Source organism: Salvelinus alpinus, chromosome 13 (genome assembly GCF_045679555.1).
Source record: "Salvelinus alpinus chromosome 13, SLU_Salpinus.1, whole genome shotgun sequence".
Taxonomy (NCBI): Eukaryota; Metazoa; Chordata; class Actinopteri; order Salmoniformes; family Salmonidae; genus Salvelinus; species Salvelinus alpinus.
Window position 1 is genome coordinate 53,937,295 of NC_092098.1, and position 23,501 is coordinate 53,960,795.

At 44.1% G+C, this 23,501-nt stretch overlaps 1 protein-coding gene across 1 annotated transcript in view; it reads right to left on the minus strand.

Annotated features, from left to right (window-relative positions):
• LOC139537932 (relaxin receptor 2-like) overlaps positions 1-23,501 on the minus strand; it is a 145,249-nt gene that overhangs the window by 95,136 nt on the left and 26,612 nt on the right. The window contains exons 5-6 of the mRNA XM_071339832.1: positions 17,360-17,431; positions 10,811-10,882 (exon numbers count right to left, since the gene is read on the minus strand). Coding sequence (XP_071195933.1) covers positions 10,811-10,882; positions 17,360-17,431 — 144 coding nt within the window. The remainder of the gene's footprint in view (positions 1-10,810; positions 10,883-17,359; positions 17,432-23,501) is intronic.

Sequence of the window (23,501 nt, forward strand, 5' to 3'; positions counted from 1 at the left end):
TGTTATTGGGTGGATGACTGGTGTTTATATGGTGTTATTGGTGGATGACTGGTGTTTATATGGTGTTATTGGTTGGATGACTGGTGTTTATATGGTATTATTGGTTGGATGACTGGTGTTTATATGGTGTTATTGGTTGGATGACTGGTGTTTATATGGTGTTATTGGTGGATGACTGGTGTTTATATGGTGTTATTGGTGGATGACTGGTGTTTATATGGTGTTATTGGTGGATGACTGGTGTTTATATGGTGTTATTGGTTGGATGACTGGTGTTTATATGGTGTTATTGGTGGATGACTGGTGTTTATATGGTGTTATTGGTTGGATGACTGGTGTTTATATGGTGTTATTGGTTGGATGACTGGTGTTTATATGGTGTTATTGGTTGGATGACTGGTGTTTATATGGTGTTATTGGTTGGATGACTGGTGTTTATATGGTGTTATTGGTGGATGACTGGTGTTTATATGGTGTTATTGGTGGATGACTGGTGTTTATATGGTGTTATTGGGTGGATGACTGGTGTTTATATGGTGTTATTGGTTGGATGACTGGTGTTTATATGGTGTTATTGGTTGGATGACTGGTGTTTATATGGTGTTATAGGTTGGATGACTGGTGTTTATATGGTGTTATTGGTTGGATGACTGGTGTTTATATGGTGTTATAGGTTGGATGACTGGTGTTTATATGGTGTTATTGGTTGGATGACTGGTGTTTATATGGTGTTATTGGTTGGATGACTGGTGTTTATATGGTGTTATTGGTGGATGACTGGTGTTTATATGGTGTTATTGGTTGGATGACTGGTGTTTATATGGTGTTATTGGTTGGATGACTGGTGTTTATATGGTGTTATTGGTTGGATGACTGGTGTTTATATGGTGTTATTGGTTGGATGACTGGTGTTTATATGGTGTTATTGGTTGGATGACTGGTGTTTATATGGTGTTATTGGTTGGATGACTGGTGTTTATATGGTGTTATTGGTTGGATGACTGGTGTTTATATGGTGTTATTGGTTGGATGACTGGTGTTTATATGGTGTTATTGGTTGGATGACTGGTGTTTATATGGTGTTATTGGTGGATGACTGGTGTTTATATGGTGTTATTGGTGGATGACTGGTGTTTATATGGTGTTATTGGTGGATGACTGGTGTTTATATGGTGTTATTGGTGGATGACTGGTTTTTATATGGTGTTATTGGGTGGATGACTGGTGTTTATATGGTGTTATTGGTTGGATGACTGGTGTTTATATGGTGTTATTGGTTGGATGACTGGTGTTTATATGGTGTTATTGGTGGATGACTGGTGTTTATATGGTGTTATTGGTTGGATGACTGGTGTTTATATGGTGTTATTGGTTGGATGACTGGTGTTTATATGGTGTTATTGGTTGGATGACTGGTGTTTATATGGTGTTATTGGTTGGATGACTGGTGTTTATATGGTGTTATTGGTGGATGACTGGTGTTTATATGGTGTTATTGGTTGGATGACTGGTGTTTATATGGTGTTATTGGTTGGATGACTGGTGTTTATATGGTGTTATTGGTTGGATGACTGGTGTTTATATGGTGTTATTGGTTGGATGACTGGTGTTTATATGGTGTTATTGGTTGGATGACTGGTGTTTATATGGTGTTATTGGTTGGATGACTGGTGTTTATATGAGGTTATTGGTGGATGACTGGTGTTTATATGGTGTTATTGGTTGGATGACTGGTGTTTATATGGTGTTATTGGTTGGATGACTGGTGATTATATGGTGTTATTGGTTGGATGACTGGTGTTTATATGAGGTTATTGGTGGATGACTGGTGTTTATATGGTGTTATTGGTTGGATGACTGGTGTTTATATGGTGTTATTGGTTGGATGACTGGTGTTTATATGAGGTTATTGGTTGGATGACTGGTGTTTATATGGTGTTATTGGTGGATGACTGGTGTTTATATGGTGTTATTGGTTGGATGACTGGTGTTTATATGGTGTTATTGGTTGGATGACTGGTGTTTATACGGTGTTATTGGTGGATGACTGGTGTTTATATGGTGTTATTGGTTGGATGACTGGTGTTTATATGGTGTTATTGGTGGATGACTGGTGTTTATATGGTGTTATTGGTTGGATGATTGGTGTTTATATGGTGTTATTGGTTGGATGACTGGTGTTTATATGGTGTTATTGGTTGGATGACTGGTGTTTATATGGTGTTTTTGGTGGATGACTGGTGTTTATATGGTGTTATTGGTGGATGACTGGTGTTTATATGGTGTTATTGGGTGGATGACTGGTGTTTATATGGTGTTATTGGTGGATGACTGGTGTTTATATGGTGTTATTGGTTGGATGACTGGTGTTTATATGGTATTATTGGTTGGATGACTGGTGTTTATATGGTGTTATTGGTTGGATGACTGGTGTTTATATGGTGTTATTGGTTGGATGACTGGTGTTTATATGGTGTTATTGGTTGGATGACTGGTGTTTATATGGTGTTATTGGTTGGATGACTGGTGTTTATATGGTGTTATTGGTGGATGACTGGTGTTTATATGGTGTTATTGGTTGGATGACTGGTGTTTATATGGTGTTATTGGTTGGATGACTGGTGTTTATATGGTGTTATTGGTTGGATGACTGGTGTTTATATGAGTGTTATTGGTTGGATGACTGGTGTTTATATGGTGTTATTGGTGGATGACTGGTGTTTATATGGTGTTATTGGTTGGATGACTGGTGTTTATATGGTGTTATTGGTTGGATGACTGGTGTTTATACGGTGTTATTGGTGGATGACTGGTGTTTATATGGTGTTATTGGTTGGATGACTGGTGTTTATATGGTGTTATTGGTGGATGACTGGTGTTTATATGGTGTTATTGGTTGGATGATTGGTGTTTATATGGTGTTATTGGTTGGATGACTGGTGTTTATATGGTGTTATTGGTTGGATGACTGGTGTTTATATGGTGTTTTTGGTGGATGACTGGTGTTTATATGGTGTTATTGGTGGATGACTGGTGTTTATATGGTGTTATTGGGTGGATGACTGGTGTTTATATGGTGTTATTGGTGGATGACTGGTGTTTATATGGTGTTATTGGTTGGATGACTGGTGTTTATATGGTATTATTGGTTGGATGACTGGTGTTTATATGGTGTTATTGGTGGATGACTGGTGTTTATATGGTGTTATTGGTGGATGACTGGTGTTTATATGGTGTTATTGGTGGATGACTGGTTTTTATATGGTGTTATTGGGTGGATGACTGGTGTTTATATGGTGTTATTGGTTGGATGACTGGTGTTTATATGGTGTTATTGGTTGGATGACTGGTGTTTATATGGTGTTATTGGTGGATGACTGGTGTTTATATGGTGTTATTGGTTGGATGACTGGTGTTTATATGGTGTTATTGGTTGGATGACTGGTGTTTATATGGTGTTATTGGTTGGATGACTGGTGTTTATATGGTGTTATTGGTTGGATGACTGGTGTTTATATGGTGTTATTGGTGGATGACTGGTGTTTATATGGTGTTATTGGTTGGATGACTGGTGTTTATATGGTGTTATTGGTTGGATGACTGGTGTTTATATGGTGTTATTGGTTGGATGACTGGTGTTTATATGGTGTTATTGGTTGGATGACTGGTGTTTATATGGTGTTATTGGTTGGATGACTGGTGTTTATATGGTGTTATTGGTTGGATGACTGGTGTTTATATGAGGTTATTGGTGGATGACTGGTGTTTATATGGTGTTATTGGTTGGATGACTGGTGTTTATATGGTGTTATTGGTTGGATGACTGGTGATTATATGGTGTTATTGGTTGGATGACTGGTGTTTATATGAGGTTATTGGTGGATGACTGGTGTTTATATGGTGTTATTGGTTGGATGACTGGTGTTTATATGGTGTTATTGGTTGGATGACTGGTGTTTATATGAGGTTATTGGTTGGATGACTGGTGTTTATATGGTGTTATTGGTGGATGACTGGTGTTTATATGGTGTTATTGGTTGGATGACTGGTGTTTATACGGTGTTATTGGTTGGATGACTGGTGTTTATACGGTGTTATTGGTGGATGACTGGTGTTTATATGGTGTTATTGGTTGGATGACTGGTGTTTATATGGTGTTATTGGTGGATGACTGGTGTTTATATGGTGTTATTGGTTGGATGATTGGTGTTTATATGGTGTTATTGGTTGGATGACTGGTGTTTATATGGTGTTATTGGTTGGATGACTGGTGTTTATATGGTGTTTTTGGTGGATGACTGGTGTTTATATGGTGTTATTGGTGGATGACTGGTGTTTATATGGTGTTATTGGGTGGATGACTGGTGTTTATATGGTGTTATTGGTGGATGACTGGTGTTTATATGGTGTTATTGGTTGGATGACTGGTGTTTATATGGTATTATTGGTTGGATGACTGGTGTTTATATGGTGTTATTGGTTGGATGACTGGTGTTTATATGGTGTTATTGGTGGATGACTGGTGTTTATATGGTGTTATTGGGTGGATGACTGGTGTTTATATGGTGTTATTGGTTGGATGACTGGTGTTTATATGGTGTTATTGGTTGGATGACTGGTGTTTATATGGTGTTATTGGTGGATGACTGGTGTTTATATGGTGTTATTGGTTGGATGACTGGTGTTTATATGGTGTTATTGGTTGGATGACTGGTGTTTATATGGTGTTATTGGTTGGATGACTGGTGTTTATATGGTGTTATTGGTTGGATGACTGGTGTTTATATGGTGTTATTGGTGGATGACTGGTGTTTATATGGTGTTATTGGTTGGATGAGTGGTGTTTATATGAGGTAATTGGTGGATGACTGGTGTTTATATGGTGTTATTGGTTGGATGACTGGTGTTTATATGGTGTTATTGGTTGGATGACTGGTGTTTATATGGTGTTATTGGTTGGATGACTGGTGTTTATATGAGGTTATTGGTGGATGACTGGTGTTTATATGGTGTTATTGGTTGGATGACTGGTGTTTATATGGTGTTATTTGTTGGATGACTGGTGTTTATATGGTATTATTGGTTGGATGACTGGTGTTTATATGAGGTTATTGGTGGATGACTGGTGTTTATATGGTGTTATTGGTTGGATGACTGGTGTTTATATGGTGTTATTGGTTGGATGACTGGTGTTTATATGAGGTTATTGGTTGGATGACTGGTGTTTATATGGTGTTATTGGTGGATGACTGGTGTTTATATGGTGTTATTGGTTGGATGACTGGTGTTTATATGGTGTTATTGGTTGGATGACTGGTGTTTATATGGTGTTATTGGTTGGATGACTGGTGTTTATATGGTGTTATTGGTGGATGACTGGTGTTTATATGGTGTTATTGGTTGGATGACTGGTGTTTATATGGTGTTATTTGTTGGATGACTGGTGTTTATATGGTATTATTGGTTGGATGACTGGTGTTTATATGAGGTTATTGGTGGATGACTGGTGTTTATATGGTGTTATTGGTTGGATGACTGGTGTTTTTATGGTGTTATTGGTTGGATGACTGGTGTTTATATGAGGTTATTGGTTGGATGACTGGTGTTTATATGGTGTTATTGGTGGATGACTGGTGTTTATATGGTGTTATTGGTTGGATGACTGGTGTTTATATGGTGTTATTGGTTGGATGACTGGTGTTTATATGGTGTTATTGGTTGGATGACTGGTGTTTATATGGTGTTATTGGTGGATGACTGGTGTTTATATGGTGTTATTGGTGGATGACTGGTGTTTATATGGTGTTATTGGTTGGATGACTGGTGTTTAAATGGTGTTATTGGTGGATGACTGGTGTTTATATGGTGTTATTGGTTGGATGACTGGTGTTTATATGGTGTTATTGGTTGGATGACTGGTGTTTATATGGTGTTATTGGTGGATGACTGGTGTTTATATGGTGTTATTGGTGGATGACTGGTGTTTATATGGTGTTATTGGTTGGATGACTGGTGTTTATATGGTGTTATTGGTTGGATGACTGGTGTTTATATGGTGTTATTGGTGGATGACTGGTGTTTATATGGTGTTATTGGTTGGATGACTGGTGTTTATATGGTGTTATTGGTTGGATGACTGGTGTTTATATGAGGTTATTGGTTGGATGACTGGTGTTTATATGGTGTTATTGGTGGATGACTGGTGTTTATATGGTGTTATTGGTTGTTATTGGCTACCCTCTCTACTAGCTATCTGGCCAACAGGCTACCCTCTCTACTGGCTATCTGACCAACCGGCTACCCTCTCTACTGGCTATCTGGCCAACAGGCTACCCTCTCGACTGGCTATCTGGCCAACAGGCTACCCTCTCTACTGGCTATCTGGCCAACAGGCTACCCTCTCGACTGGCTATCTGGCCAACAGGCTACCCTCTCGACTGGCTATCTGGCCAACAGGCTACCCTCTCTACTGGCTATCTGGCCAACAGGCTACCCTCTCTACTAGCTATCTGGCCAACAGGCTACCCTCTCTACTAGCTATCTGGCCAACAGGCTACCCTCTCTACTGGCTATCTGACCAACCGGCTACCCTCTCTACTGGCTATCTGACCAACCGGCTACCCTCTCTACTGGCTATCTGGCCAACAGGCTAACCTCTCTACTAGCTATCTGGCCAACAGGCTACCCTCTCTACTGGCTATCTGACCAACCGGCTACCCTCTCGACTGGCTATCTGGCCAACAGGCTACCCTCTCTACTGGCTATCTGGCCAACAGGCTACCCTCTCGACTGGCTATCTGGCCAACATGCTTCCCTCTTGACTGGCTATCTGGCCAACAGGCTACCCTCTCTACTGGCTATCTTACCAACCGGCTACCTTCTCTACTGGCTTTCTGGCCAACAGGCTACCCTCTCGACTGGCTATCTGGCCAACATGCTACCCTCTCTACTAGCTATCTGGCCAACAGGCTACCCTCTCAACTGGCTATCTGGCCAACAGGCTACCCTCTCGACTGGCTATCTGGCCAACAGGCTACCCTCTCTACTAGCTATCTGGCCAACAGGCTACCCTCTCGACTGGCTATCTGGCCAACAGGCTACCCTCTCGACTGGCTATCTGGCCAACAGTCTACCCTCTCGACTGGCTATCTGGCCAACAGGCTTCCCTCTCGACTGGCTATCTGGCCAACAGGTTACCCTCTCTACTGGCTATCTGACCAACAGGCTACCCTCTCTACTGGCTATCTGACCAACCGGCTAACTTCTCTACTGGCTATCTGGCCAACAGGCTACCCTCTCTACTGGCTATCTGGCCAATAGGCTACCCTCTCTACTAGCTATCTGGCCAACAGGCTACCCTCTCAACTGGCTATCTGGCCAACAGGCTACCCTCTCGATTGGCTATCTGGCCAACAGGCTACCCTCTCGATTGGCTATCTGGCCAACAGGCTACCCTCTCTACTGGTTATCTGGCTACAGGCTAGATCTGATCATGCTTTTAGCCAAGTCATGACAACACACACAAACAAGTCTACTAGTTTGAGCATATCCTATAGAAACTTTGCAAACTGGGAAAAACAGTGAAGAAAACCAATGAATCTGCACAGCGATTTTAACCACGAGCAGGACTTGTTTTTATTATAGTTGCCTTTACAATGAATAGACGCTGTGATCAAATGGATCATGTTGAGCTGCATTCCTGTGTGGTAACGTGATACATCTGGTGATACGGGCTCAGCTGGTTCCTGTTATCTGCTAGCTGCAGAACGGACCAAATCCGTCGGTGGGTCTGTTTTATGAGTGCTTGTGTTTTTTGGTTTATTATCCTCCTGGGGACCAGATGTGTTTCTATACTTGTGAGGACAAGGAAAATACTGACATTTCAACAGTCCCAAGAAGGAAATTTTTTTTATTTTAGGCTTAGGTGTTAAGTTTAAGGTTAGGGAGATACAATTAAAGCTACAAGGGATAGGATTAGGTTAAGGGTTAAAGGTTAAGGGTTAGGGTTAAATCGGCGGGGGAGGGGCAATGCAAATAGTCTGGGCAGCCATTTGATTAGGTGTTCAGGAGTCTTATGGCTTGGGGGTAGAAGCTGTTTAGAAGCCTCTTGGACCTAGACTTGGCACTCCAGAGAGAACAGTCTATGACTAGAGTGGCTGGAGTCCTTGAACATTTTTAGGGCCTTCCTCTGACACCGCCTCCTATAGAGGTCCTGGATGGCAGGAAGCTTGGCCTCAGTGATGTACTGGGCCATACTCACTACCCTCTGTAGTGCCTTGCGGTCAGAGGCCGAGCAGTTGCCATAACAAGCAGTGATGCAACCAGTCAGGATGCTCTTGATGGTGCAGCAGTAGAACCTTTTAAGGATCTGAGGACCCATGCAAAATCCTTTCAGTCTCCTGATGGGGAATAGGTTTTGTCCTGCCCTCTTCACAACTGTCTTGGTGTGCTTTGACCATGTTCGTTTGTTGGTGATGTGGACACCAAGGAACTTGAAGCTCTCAACCTGCTCCACTACAGCCCCGTCGATGAGAATGGGGGCGTGCTCAGTCCTCCTTTTCCTGTAGTCCACAATCATATCCTTTGTCTTGATCACGTTGAGGGAGAGGTGGTTGTCCTGGCACCACACGGCCAGGTCTCTGACCTCCTCCCTATAGGTTGTCACGTCGTTGTCGGTGATCAGGCCAACCACCGTTGTGTCATCGGCAAACTTAATGATGGTGTTGGAGTAGTGCCTGGCCGTACAGTCATGAGTGAACAGGGAGTGAACAGGGAGTACAGGATGGGATTGAGCCCCTGTTTTGAGAGGCCCCTGCGTTGAGGATCAGCGTAGCGGATGTGATGTTACCTACCCTTACCACCTGGGGGCGGCCCGTCAGGAATTCCAGGATCCAGTTGCAGAGGGAGGTGTTTAGTCCCAGGGTCCTTAGCTTAGTGATGAGCTTTGAGCGCACTATGGTGTTGAACGCTCAGCTGTAGTCAATGAATAGCATTCTCACATAGGTGTTCCTTTTGTCCAGGTGGGAAAGGACAGTGTGGAGTGCAATAGAGATTGCATCATCGGTGGATCTGTTAGGGTGGAATGCAAATTGGAGTGCGCCTAGGGTTTCTGGGATGATGGTGTTGATGTGAGCCATGACCAGCCTTTCAAAGTACTTCATGTAAACAGACGTGAGTGCTACAGGTCGGTAGGTTAAGGCAGGTTACCTTAGTGTTCTTGGGCACAGGCACTATGTAGGTCTGCTTAAAACATGTTGGTATTACAGACTCGGACAGGGAGAGGTTGAAAATTACACTTGCCAGTTGGTCAGAGCATGCTCGCAGTACACGTCCTGGTAATCCGTCTGGCCCTGCGGCCTTGTGAATGTTGACCTGTTTAAGGGTCTTACTCACATCTGCTGCGGAGAGCGTGATCACACAGTCTTCTGGAACAGCTGGTGCTCTCATGCATGTTTCAGTGTTATTTGCCTCGAAGCGAGCATAGAAGTAGTTTAGCTCGTCTGGTAGGCTCGTGTCTCTGGGCAGCTCTCGGCTGTGCTTCCCTTTGTAGTCTGTAATAGTTTGCAAGCCCTGCCACATCCGATGAGTGTTGGAGCCGGTGTAGTACGATTCGATCTTCGTCCTGTATTGACACTTTGCCTGTTTGATGGTTTGTCGGAGGGCATAGCGGGATTTCTTATAAGCTTCCGGGTTAGAGTCCCACTCCTTGAAAGCGGCAACTCTAGCCTTTAGCTCAGTGCGGATGTTGCCTGTCATCCATGGCTTCTGGTTGGTGCATGTACGTACGGTCACTGTAGAAGGGACGTCCTCGATGCACTTATTGATGAAGCCAATGACAGATGTGGTGTACTCCTCAATGCCATTGGAGGAGTCCCAGAACATATTCCAGTCTTTGCTAGCAAAACAGTCCTGTAGCTTAGCATCTGCTTCATCTGACCACTTTCTTATTGATCAAGTCACTGGTGCTTCCTGCTTTAATTTTTGCTTGTAAGCAGGAATCAGGAGGATAGAATTATGGTCAGATTTGCCTAATGGAGGATGAGGGAGAGCGTTGTACGCGTCTCTGTGTGAGTAAGAAAGTCCAGAGTTTTTCCCCCTCTGGTTGCACATTTAACATGCTGATAGAATTTTGGTGAGACAGATTTCAGTTTCCCTGCATTAGGGGAAAGGTTTAGGGTTAAGGATAGGTTACGTGTTAGGGTTTGGGGATAGGTTAAGGGATAAGGTTAGGTTTAGGGTTAGGGTTTGGGGATAGGTTTAGGGTTAAGGATAGGTTTAGGGTTAGGGTTTGGGGATAGGTTTAGGGTTAGGGTTTGGGGATAGGTTTAGGGTTAAGGATAGGTTTAGGGTTAGGGTTTGGGGATAGGTTTAGGGTTAGGGTTTGGGGATAGGTTTAGGGTTAAGGATAGGTTTAGGGTTAGGGTTAGGGTTTGGGGATAGGTTTAGGGTTAAGGTTAGGTTTAGGGTTAGGGTTTGGGGATAGGTTTAGGGTTAAGGATAGGTTTAGGGTTAGGGTTTGGGGATAGGTTTAGGGTTAGGGTTTGGGGATAGGTTTAGGGTTAAGGTTAGGTTAAGGGTTAGGGTTAGGGTTTGGGGATAGGTTTAGGGTTAAGGTTTGGGGATAGGTTTAGGGTTAAGGTTAGGTTAAGGGTTAGGGTTTGGGGATAGGTTTAGGGTTAAGGATAGGTTAAGAGTTAGGGTTTGGGGATAGGTTAAGAGTTAGGGGATTGGATTTTGAATGGAACCAATTGTTTGGTCCCCACAAGGATAGTAAAACGTGTGTGTGTGTGTGTTTCGGCTTTGTACTCACAGCCACCATAAATTACGGAGATCACTGAACACACCCAGTTTGAGAGATGAAATGGAGTTCACACTAAGAAACCTGAGAAAGAGAGAGAGAGAGACAGAGAGACACAGAGAGAGAGAGAGAGAGAGAGAGAGAGAGAGAGACAGAGACAGAGAGAGAGAAAGAGAGACAGAGAGACAGAGAGAAAGAGAGGCAGAGAGAAAGAGAGACAGAGAGAGACAGAGAGACAGAGAGAGAGACAGAGAGAGAGACAGAGAGAGAGACAGAGAGAGAGACAGAGAGAGAGACAGAGAGACAGAGAGAGAGAGAGAGAGAGAGACAGAGACAGAGAGAGAGAAAGAGAGACAGAGAGAGAGAGAGAGACAGAGAGAGAGACAGAGAGACAGAGAGAGAGAGAGAGACAGAGAGAGAGACAGAGAGAGACAGAGAGACAGAGAGACAGAGAGAGAGAGAGAGAGAGAGAGAGAGAGAGAGAGAGAGAGAGAGAGAGAGAAAGAGAGAGAGAGAGAGACAGAGAGAGAGAGAGACGGGGAGAGAGAGAGACAGAGAGAGAGAGAGAGAGAGACGGGGAGAGAGAGAGACAGAGAGAGAGAGAGACAGAGAGAGAGACAGAGAGAGAGAGAGAGAGAGACGGGGAGAGAGAGATACAGAGAGAGAGAGAGAGGAAAACATCTATTAATGAATGTTAATCCTTCTACACAACAGATAAAGATATGAGAACATCCTCCCTCCACCTCTCAACAAACAGTGACAGAATAAAAGAGTTAGGAAGAGATTTTCGATGTACCGATTCCATGGCATGAATACACAAAACAGCGCTGGATTCAAAAGAGTCCAATTTAAATTGTTATACAACATTCTTACAACCAATAGAATGTTAACCTACAGTACCAGTCAAAGGTTTGGACACACCTACTCATTCAAGGGTTTTTAATTATTTTTTACTATTTTCTACATTGCAAAAGAATAGTGAAGACATCAAAACTATGAAATAACACGTGGAATCGTTTAGTAAACAAAAAAGTGTGATACAAATCAGAATATATTTTGAATTTGAGATTCTACAAAGTAAACAACTTTGCATCTAGGCCAAAGGCAGGTTTTTCATCATCTCTGTACTTCGCTCCGTTCATCTTTCCCTCGATCCTGACTAGTCTCCCAGTCTCTGCCGCTGAAAAACATCCCCACAGCATGATGCTGTCACCACCATGCTTCACCGTAAGGATTGTTCCAGGTTTCCTCCAGACGTGACGCTTGGCATTCAGGCCAAAGAGTTAATGGTTTCATCAGACCAGATAATCTTGTTTCTCATGATCTGAGAGTCTTTAGGTGCCATTTGGAAAACTCAAAATGAGCTGTCGTGCCTTTTACTGAGGAGTGGCTTCATTCTCAGTCTGGCCACTCTACCATAAAGGCCTGATTGGTGGAGTGCTGCAGAGATGGTTGTCCTTCTAGAAGGTTCTCCTATCTCTACAGAGGAACTCTGGAGCTCAGAGTGACCATCGGGTTCTTGGTTACCTCCCTGACTAAGGACCTTCTCCCCAATTGCTCAGTTTGACCAGGTGGCCAGCTCTAGGAAGCGTCTTGGTGGATCTGAACATCATTTAAGACTGATGGAGGCCACTGTGTTCTTGGGGACCTTCAATGCTGCAGAAATGTTTTGGTACCCTTCCCCAGATCTGTGCCTCGACACAATCCTGTCTCGGACAAATGCTTCAACCTCATGGCTTGGTTTTTGCTCAGATATGCACTGTCAACTGTGGGACCTTATATAGACAGGTGTGCACCTTTCCAAATCATGTCCAATCAAGTTGTAGAAACATCTCAAGGATGATCAATGGAAACAGGATGCACCCGAGCTCAATTTCAAGTCTCATAGCAAAGGATCTGAATAATTATGTATTTCTGGTTTTTATTTTTAATAAATGTGCAAAAATGTCTAAAAACCTGTTTTTGCTTTGTCATTATGGGGCATTGTGATGTCATTATGGGGTATTGTGATGTCATTATGGGGTATTGTGATGTCATTATGGGGTATCGTGTGTAGATTGATGAGGGAAAACAAAGATTTAATCCATTTTAGAATAAGGCTGTAATGTCACAAAATGTTGAAAAAGTCAAGGGGTCTGAATACTTTTCTGAATGCCCCGTACATGTCAACTCAAACCTTGTGTCTCCCACTTGTTGTTTTACAGCAACAGTAAACAGTAATAACCCCTCCTCTCCACCACCACCAGCAAAATAACCTTAAAGGCCTGTCATTGGAACGCCTTTCTCCCAGCCGCGGGGGGCTCAGCGTAGTAAAGACATGGGGGGGTCATTTGTATTACATCATCAGCAGCAGAGGAGAGAATAGGGGGGAGAATAGAGGAGGGGTGCTAGGAGGGGGGAGAATAGATGAGGGGGGAGAATAGAGGAGGGGGGATGTCTGCTAAATGACTTAAATGTAAATGTAAATAGAGGAGGGGGGAGAATAGAGGGGGGGAGAATAGAGGGGGGGTGCTAGGAGGGGGGAGAATAGAGGGGGGTGCTAGGAGGGGGGAGAATAGAGGAGGGGGGTGAATAGAGGAGCGGGGGGAGAATAGAGGAGGGGGGTGTGCTAAGAGGGGGAGAATAGAGGAGGGGGGAATAGAGGAGGGGGGTGTGCTAGGAGGGGGGTGAATAGAGGAGAGGGGGGAGAATAGAGGAGGGGGGAGAATAGAGGAGGGGCAACTTGTCATCAGCGACGAGGTCTGGTGAACGTTCCCCAAAACTAATCAATACAATTCCTTATTATATTCTGTGTCTGTTGTCATTCAGCCAGTACTCCATTAAACTATATAGGGAATCGGGTGACCTTTGAGTCACATCTCCAGACTGTATTTACAGCCTGTATGTTAAAGCTGACGCACAGTCTAGTTTAAGCCATGCTTTATGGAGAGAGGATATTGCCATTACTGTGTGTCTGGGCTGGTACATGCTTTATGGCTATACGCTATCAGATAATAATATGAGAGGGCTAACTGTTGTTATTTAGTGAGATATTTAACTGCCTCCTGTTGGTCATCTGGTACTTTACTTTTATGTCCAAATGACGAGTGTTTCATTCCACTGATAAAGTAGACTTGCAGGAACAACTGCAGTATCTATCATCAGAGAGAGACAGACAGACGGACAGACAGACAGACAGACAGACAGACAGACAGACAGACAGACAGACAGACAGACAGACAGACAGACAGACAGACAGACAGACAGACAGACAGACAGACAGACAGACAGACAGACAGACAGACAGACAGACAGACAGACAGACAGACAGACAGACAGACAGACAGACTTCTCACACAAGGAGACTTATATTTCCCTCACTAACTTTAAACATCAGCTATCTGAGCAACTAACCGATCGCTGCAGCTGTACACAACCCATCTGTAAATAGCCCATCCAATCTACCTACCTCATCCCCATATTGTTTTTATTTACTTTTTTGCACACCAGTATTTCTACTTGCACATCATTATCTGCACATCTATCACTCCAGTGTTAATTTGCTAAATTGTAATTACTTCGCAACTATTTATTGCCTTTCCTTCTTACTTCACTTCCAGACACTGTATATAGATTTTTCTACTGTATTATTGACTGTAGGTTTGTTTATTCCATGTGTAACTCTGTGTTGTTGTTTTTGTCACACTGCTTTGCTTTATCTTGACCAGGTCGCAGTTGTAAATGAGAACTTGTACTCAACTGGCCTACCTGGTTAAATAAAGGTGATTTTTTTATTTTTATAAATAAACATAAATATGGGTTGTATTTACAATGGTGTTTGTTCTTCACTGGTTGACCTTTCTCTTGTGGCAACAGGTCACACATCTTGCTGCTGTGATGTCACACTGTGGTATTTCACCCAGTAGATATGGGAGTTTATCAAAATGTGGTTTGTTTTCAAATTCTTTGTGGATCTGTGTAATCTGAGGGAAATATGTCTCTCTAATATGGTCATATATTTGGCAGGAGGTTAGGAAGTGCAGCTCAGTTTCCACCTAATCCAGGTCTGCCTACGGTGGCCTTTCTCAATAGCAAGGCTATGCTCACTGAGTCTGTACATAGTCAAAGCTTTCCTTAAGTTTGGGTCAGTCACAGTGGTCAGGTATTCTGCCACTGTGTACTCTCTGTTTAGGGCCAAATAGCATTCTAGTTTGCTCTGTTTTTTTGTTAATTCTTTCCAATGTGTCAAGTAATTATATTTTTGTTTTCTCATGATTTGGTTGGGTCTAATTGTGCTGTTGTCCTGTGGCTCTGTGGGGTGTGTTTGTGTTTGTGAACAGAGCCACAGGACCAGCTTGCTTAGGGGACTTCTCCAGGTTCATCTCTCTGTAGGTGATGGCTTTGTTATGGAAGGTTTGGAAATCGCTTCCTTTTAGGTGGTTGTAAAATTTAACGGCTCTTTTCTGGGTATCGGCCTAATTCTGCTCTGAATTAACTATTTGGTGTTTTACGTTGTACACAGAGTATATTTTTGCAGAATTCTGTAAGCAGAGTCACAATTTGGTGTTTGGCCCATTTTGTGAATTCTTGGTTGGTGAGCGGACCCCAGACCTCACAACCATAAAGGACAATGGGTTATATAACTGAATCAAGTATTTTTAGCCAGATCCTAATTGGTATGTTGAATTTGATGTTCCTTTTGATGGCATAGAAGGCCCTTCTTGCCTTGTCTCTCAGATCGTTCACAGCTTTTTGGAAGCTACCTGTGGAGCTGATGTTTAGGCCAAGGTATGTATAGTTTTTTTGTGTGCTCTAGGACAACGGTGTCTAGATGGAATTTGTATTTGTGTTCCTGGCAACTGGACCTTTTTTGGAACACCATTATTTTGGTCTTACTGAGATTTACTGTCAGGGCCCAGGTCTGGCAGAATCTGTGCAGATTATCTAGGTGCTGCTGTAGGCCCTCCTTGGTTGGGGACAGATCTAGGCTGTAGGCCCTCCTTGGTTGGGGACAGATCTAGGCTGAAGACCCTCCTTGGTTGGGGACAGATCTAGGCTCTAGACCCTCCTTGGTTGGGGACAGATCTAGGCTGTAGGCCCTCCTTGGTTGGGGACAGATCTAGGCTGTAGACCCTCCTTGGTTGGGGACAGATCTAGGCTGTAGACCCTCCTTGGTTGGGGACAGATCTAGGCTGTAGGCCCTCCTTGGTTGGGGACAGATCTAGGCTGTAGACCCTCCTTGGTTGGGGACAGATCTAGGCTGTAGACCCTCCTTGGTTGGGGACAGATCTAGGCTGTAGACCCTCCTTGGTTGGGGACAGATCTAGGCTCTAGACCCTCCTTGGTTGGGGACAGATTTAGGCTGTAGGCCCTCCTTGGTTGGGGACAGATTTAGGCTGTAGGCCCTCCTTGGTTGGGGACAGATCTAGGCTGTAGACCCTCCTTGGTTGGGGACAGATGTAGGCTGTAGGCCCTTCTTGGTGACCATAGGAATATGCATATATGTAAATAAATATGTAAATGTAAATGAATATGTAAAGGAAGAACACCCGCAAACACATTCCCTGAAATAGCAGTTCTGTCTTTATCAACAGAAAACGGTATTGTTGTAATCCCAGTACAGTATGTCTCTCTCAATCAATTCAATTCAAATGATTTTATTGGCATGGGAAACACATGTTTACATTGCCCTCCCCCCTTCTCTCTCTTTCCTCTGTCTGCCCCTCCCTCTCTCTCCCCACCTCTCTTTCTCTCTCCCTTTCTCGCTCTCTCTCTCTCTCCCTCTCCCTCTCCCTCTCTCTCTCTCTCTCTCTCTCTCTCTCTCTTCTCTCTCCCCATCTCTCTCTCTCTCTCTCTCTCCCCATCTCTCTTTCTCTCTCCCTCTCTCTCTCCATCTCTCTTTCTTTCTCTCTCTCTCTCTCTCTCTCTCTCCCATCTCTCTTTCTCTCTCTCCACCCCTCTCTCTCTCTCCCCCATCTCTCTCTCTCTCTCTCTCCCTCCCTCTCCCCACCTCTCTTTCTCTCTCCCTCTCTTTCCCCACCCCGCTCTCTCTCTCTCTCTCTCCCCATCTCTCTCTCTCTCTCCCCATCTCTCTTTCTCTCTCCCTCTCCATCTCTCTTTCTTTCTCTCTCTCTCTCTCTCTCTCTCTCCATCTCTCTCTCTCTCTCTCCCTCCCTCTCCCCACCCCTCTCTCTCTCTCCCCCATCTCTCTTTCTCTCTCTCCCTCCCTCTCCCCACCCCTCTCTCTCTCTCCCCCATCTCTCTCTCTCTCTCTCCCTCCCTCTCCCCACCTCTCTTTCTCTCTCCCTCTCTTTCCCCACCCCGCTCTCTCTCTCTCTCTCTCTCTCTCCTCTCTCTCTCTCTCCCTCCCTCTCCCCACCTCTCTTTCTCTCTCTCTCCCTCTCCCCACCCCGCTCTCTCTCTCTCTCTCTCTCTCTCTCCCTCCCTCTCCCCACCTCTCTCTCTCTCTCTCTCTCTCCCCACCTCTCTTTCTCTCTCCCTCTCTTTCCCCACCCCGCTCTCTCTCTCTCTCTGTCCCCCATCTGTCTTCAGTAAGATGTAAAGAGGTCTCTCAGTACTCACAGTTTCTCTAGTTTGTAGAGTCCACTGAAGGCTTGACTGGAGATGGTCTGAATACTGTTGTTCTGTAGGAACCTGAGAGAAGAAACACCACAAACACATCGTTAAGTCAAGCACAGTGGTTCAACATTACTTCACCAGGAACTAGGAAACATATTTGAAAGCCTTCTCATTCTAAAATAACATGAAGTCATTCAGTTTGTGGTACATAACACAGCCCAGTACAGTGTTAACCCAGTACAGTCCCAACCCAGTACAGTCCCAACCCAGTACAGTCCCAACCCAGTACAGTGTTAACCCAGTACAGTCCCAACCCAGTACAGTGTTAACCCAGTACAGTCCCAACCCAGTACAGTGTTAACCCAGTACAGTCCCAACCCAGTACAGTCCCAACCCAGTACAGTCCCAACCCAGTACAGTGTTAACCCAGTACAGTCCCAACCCAGTACAGTGTTAACCCAGTGCAGTGTTAACCCAGTGCAGTCCCAACCCAGTACAGTCCCATCCCAGTACAGTGTTAACCCAGTACAGTGTTAACCCAGTGCAGTCCCAACCCAGTACAGTCCCATCCCAGTACAGTGTTAACCCAGTACAGTGTTAACCCAGTGCAGTCCCAACCCAGTACAGTCCCAACCCAGTACAGTGTTAACCCAGTACAGTCCCAACCCAGTACAGTGTTAACCCAGTGCAATCCCAACCCAGTACAGGGTTAACCAAGTACAGTCCCAACCCAGTACAGTGTTAACCCAGTACTGTCCCAACCCAGTACAGTGTTAACCCAGTAAAGTGTTAACCCAGTACAGTGTTAACCCAGTGCAGTCCCAACCCAGTACAGTGTTAACCCAGTACAGTGTTAACCCAGTACAGTGTTAACCCATTGCAGTCTCAACACAGTACAGGGTTAACCCAGTACAGTCCCAACCCAGTACAGTGTTAACCCAGTACAGTCCCAACCCAGTACAGTGTTAACCCAGTGCAGTGTTAACCCAGTACAGTGTTAAACCAGTACAGTGTTAACCCAGTGCAGTCCCAACCCAGTACAGTGTTAACCCAGTACAGTGTTAACCCAGTGCAGTCCCAACCCAGTACAGTGTTAACCCAGTACAGTGTTAACCCAGTACAGTGTTAACCCAGTGTAGTCCCAAATCAGTACAGTGCTAACCCAGTGCAGTCCCAACCCAGTACAGTGTTAACCCAGTAGAGTGTTAACCCAGTACAGTCCCAACCCATTACAGTCCCAACCCAGTACAGTGTTAACCCAGTACAGTGTTAACCCAGTACAGTGTTAAACCAGTACAGTGTTAACCCAGTACAGTGTTAACCCAGTACAGTGTTAACCCAGTACATTCTCAACCCAGTACAGTGTTAATCCAGTACATTGTTAACCCAGTACAGTCCCAACCCAGTACAGTGTTAACCCAGTACAGTGTTAACCCAGTACAGTGTTGTGTTAACCCAGTACAGTGTTAACCCAGTACAGTGTTAACCCAGTACAGTCCCACCCAGTACAGTCCCACCTAGTACAGTGTTAACCCAGTACAGTGTTAACCCAGTACAGTCCCAACCCAGTACAGTGTTAACCCAGTACAGTGTTAACCCAGTACAGTCCCACCCAGTACAGTGTTAACCCAGTACAGTCCCAACCCAGTACAGTGTTAACCCAGTACAGTGTTAACCCAGTACAGTGTTAACCCAGTACAGTCCCAACCCAGTACAGTGTTAACCCAGTACAGTGTTAACCCAGTACAGTCCCACCCAGTACAGTGTTAACCCAGTACAGTCCCAACCCAGTACAGTGTTAACCCAGTACAGTGTTAACCCAGTACAGTGTTAACCCAGTACAGTTCCAACCCAGTACAGTGTTAACCCAGTACAGTGTTAACCCAGTACAGTGTTAACCCAGTACAGTGTTAACCCAGTAGAGTGTTAACCCAGTACAGTCCCAACCCAGTACAGTCCCAACCCAGTACAGTGTTAACCCAGTACAGTGTTAACCCAGTACAGTGTTAAACCAGTACAGTGTTAACCCAGTACAGTGTTAATCCAGTACAGTGTTAACCCAGTACAGTCCCAACCCAGTACAGTGTTAATCCAGTACATTGTTAACCCAGTACAGTCCCAACCCAGTACAGTGTTAACCCAGTAAAGTGTTAACCCAGTACAGTCCCACCCAGTACAGTGTTAACCCAGTACAGTCCCAACCCAGTACAGTGTTAACCCAGTACAGTGTTAACCCAGTACAGTGTTAACCCAGTACAGTCCCAACCCAGTACAGTGTTAACCCAGTACAGTGTTAACCCAGTACAGTCCCACCCAGTACAGTGTTAACCCAGTACAGTCCCAACCCAGTACAGTGTTAACCCAGTACAGTGTTAACCCAGTACAGTGTTAACCCAGCACAGTCCCAACCCAGTACAGTGTTAACCCAGTACAGTGTTAACCCAGTACAGTGTTAACCCAGTACAGTGTTAACCCAGTACAGTCCCAACCCAGTACAGTGTTAACCCAGTACAGTGTTAACCCAGTACAGTGTTAACCCAGTACAGTGTTAACCCAGTACAGTCCCAACCCAGTACAGTGTTAACCCAGTACAGGGTTAACCCAGTACAGTGTTAACCCAGTACAGTGTTAACCCAGTACAGTGTTAACCCAGTACAGTCCCAACCCAGTACAGTGTTAACCCAGTACAGTGTTAACCCAGTACAGTGTTAACCCAGTACAATGTTAACCCAGTACAGTGTTAACCCAGTACAGTCCCAACCCAGTACAGTGTTAACCCAGTACAGTGTTAACCCAGTACAGTGTTAACCCAGTATAGTGTTAACCCAGTACAGTGTTAACCCAGTTGGAATGGATGCCAACCCAGAGGTGGGGCTTATCCGCCGGTCTAGTGCTTAACATGGACAGCACTGTGAAGGACTTTATATTCAATCACACATGACTTGTTAGGTGTGTGTGTGGGTGTGTGTGTGTGTGTGTGTGTGTGTGTGTGTGTGTGTGTGTGTGTGTGTGTGTGTGTGTGTGTGTGTGTGTGTGTGTGTGTGTGTGTGTGTGTGTGTGTGTGTGTGTGTGTGTGTGTGTGTGTGTGTGTGTGTGGTAACTTAATGAATAAAGGATGAGGATCATAATGGATCCTGAAACTCTGGGAAAATCACTCTTTAAACACACACACACACACACACACACACACACACACACACACACACACACACACACACACACACACACACACACACACACACACACACACACACACACACACACACACACACACACACACACACACACACACACACACACACCATCCATCGGGACCCATAATAACAGACTCTCTGGTGAATAACTAATACCGGATATGCAAATTGCATCTCTTTGATAAACGCTGTAAACAAACTCTAACATGACCTACGACCCTTTGAATCAAACTGGGGGGGTGGGGGGGGGGGTAGTAACGTGGTGCTACTTCTCACAGTTCCAGACAGGGCAGGTCACAGGGAAGATTGAAAACCACAAACAGCAGGAATCTAGACAGCCACAAGCCCAGGGACAATCCGCGGTCCCAGCTACTATGGCTAACCGCTAACCGCTAACCGCGTCGCGGGCTGCGTTCGAGCCCTCAAGAAAACCCTGCTAGCTCGATAGGCAGCTAGGCTACCTGCTTCGCCAAATAGCTCCTCAGACCCGGTCTTGGTCGGCAGGATCACTGGACAGATAGTAGTGGTCCCAGAGACTGATACCATCCGCGTCGCGGGATCCAAACTCAAAAAGTAGCTAGCGAACTAAGAAACGTTTCAATACACTTTCAAAGCAACAAACGTTTCAATACACTTCCAAAGCAACAAACGTTTCAATACACTTTCAAAGCAACACACGTTTCAATACACTTTCAAAGCAGCAAAGTTTTCAATACACTTTCAAAGCAACAAACATTTCAAAACACTTTCAAAGCAACAAATGTTTCAATACACTTTCAAAGCAACAAACGTTTCAATACACTTTCAAAGCAACAAAGTTTTCAATACACTTTCAAAGCAGCAAAGTTTTCAATACACTTTCAAAGCAACAAACGTTTCAATACACTTTCAAAGCAACAAACGTTTCAATACACTTTCAAAGCAACAAACGTTTCAATACACTTTCAAAGCAACAAAGTTTTCAATACACTTTCAAAGCAGCAAAGTTTTCAAGACACTTTCAAAGCAACAAACGTTTCAAAACACTTTCAAAGCAACAAATGTTTCAATACACTTTCAAAGCAACAAACGTTTCAATACACTTTCAAAGCAACAAAGTTTTCAATACACTTTCAAAGCAGCAAAGTTTTCAATACACTTTCAAAGCAACAAATGTTTCAATACACTTTCAAAGCAACAAACGTTTCAATACACTTTCAAAGCAACAAACGTTTCAATACACTTTCAAAGCAACAAACGTTTCAATACACTTCCAAAGCAACAAACGTTTCAATACACTTTCAAAGCAACACACGTTTCAATACACTTTCAAAGCAGCAAAGTTTTCAATACACTTTCAAAGCAACAAACGTTTCAAAACACTTTCAAAGCAACAAATGTTTCAATACACTTTCAAAGCAACAAACGTTTCAATACACTTTCAAAGCAACAAAGTTTTCAATACACTTTCAAAGCAGCAAAGTTTTCAATACACTTTCAAAGCAACAAACGTTTCAATACACTTTCAAAGCAACAAACGTTTCAATACACTTTCAAAGCAACAAACGTTTCAATACACTTTCAAAGCAACAAATGTTTCATTACACTTTCAAAGCAACAAACGTTTCAATACACTTTCAAAGCAGCAAACGTTTCAATACACTTTGAAAGCAGCAAACTTTCCAAAACATATTGCCATGTCTAACGGATATTCATCTGATATTTGAGTGATTCCCCCCCAAAAATACAACAGTATCTATGGGCTAAAAACAACTAAAATAAACATTAGCTGACATGGACCTGTTGATCGGGACATTTCTAACAAGTTATAAAGAGTTATACAACGATTAACAAGCGGAAAACTGATGATACACAACCTAATGTTTGAAAAATACACCTTGTGCATTCTACTATTACAACGTTCAAGAGTAAGTTTAAATCTGGATTGAGTTCCTTTAAAATGAAAATTAAATAATAATGTATAAAATAATAATGTATGGGACCTCGCTCCCCTCTACCAACCTTCAATTACTGTCCCAACCTCTTAACCCGCTCGCCTACCAACCTTTCAATTACTGTCCCAAACTCTTAACCGCTCCCCTACCAACCTTTCAATTACTGTCCCACCCTCTTAACCCGCTCCCCTGTACCAACCTTTCAATTACTGTCCCAACCTCTTAACCCGCTCCCCTGTACCAACCTTTCAATTACTGTCCCACCCTCTTAACCCGCTCCCCTGTACCAACCTTTCAATTACTGTCCCAACCTCTTAACCCGCTCCCCTACCAACCTTTCAATTACTGTCCCACCCTCTTAACCCGCTCCCCTGTACCAACCTTTCAATTACTGTCCTAACCTCTTAACCGCTCGCTACCAACCTTCAATTACTGTCCCAACCTCTTAACCCGCTCCCCTGTACCAACCTTTCAATTACTGTCCCAACCTCTTAACCCGCTCCCCTGTACCAACCTTTCAATTACTGTCCCACCCTCTTAACCCGCTCCCCTGTACCAACCTTTCAATTACTGTCCCACCCTCTTAACCCGCTCCCCTGTACCAACCTTTCAATTACTGTCCCACCCTCTTAACCCGCTCCCCTGTACCAACCTTTCAATTACTGTCCCACCCTCTTAACCCGCTCCCCTGTACCAACCTTTCAATTACTGTCCCACCCTCTTAACCCGCTCGCCTACCAACCTTTCAATTACTGTCCCAACCTCTTAACCCGCTCGCCTACCAACCTTTCAATTACTGTCCCACCCTCTTAACCCGCTCCCCTGTACCAACCTTTCAATTACTGTCCTAACCTCTTAACCGCTCGCTACCAACCTTCAATTACTGTCCCAACCTCTTAACCCGCTCCCCTGTACCAACCTTTCAATTACTGTCCCAACCTCTTAACCCGCTCCCCTGTACCAACCTTTCAATTACTGTCCCACCCTCTTAACCCGCTCCCCTGTACCAACCTTTCA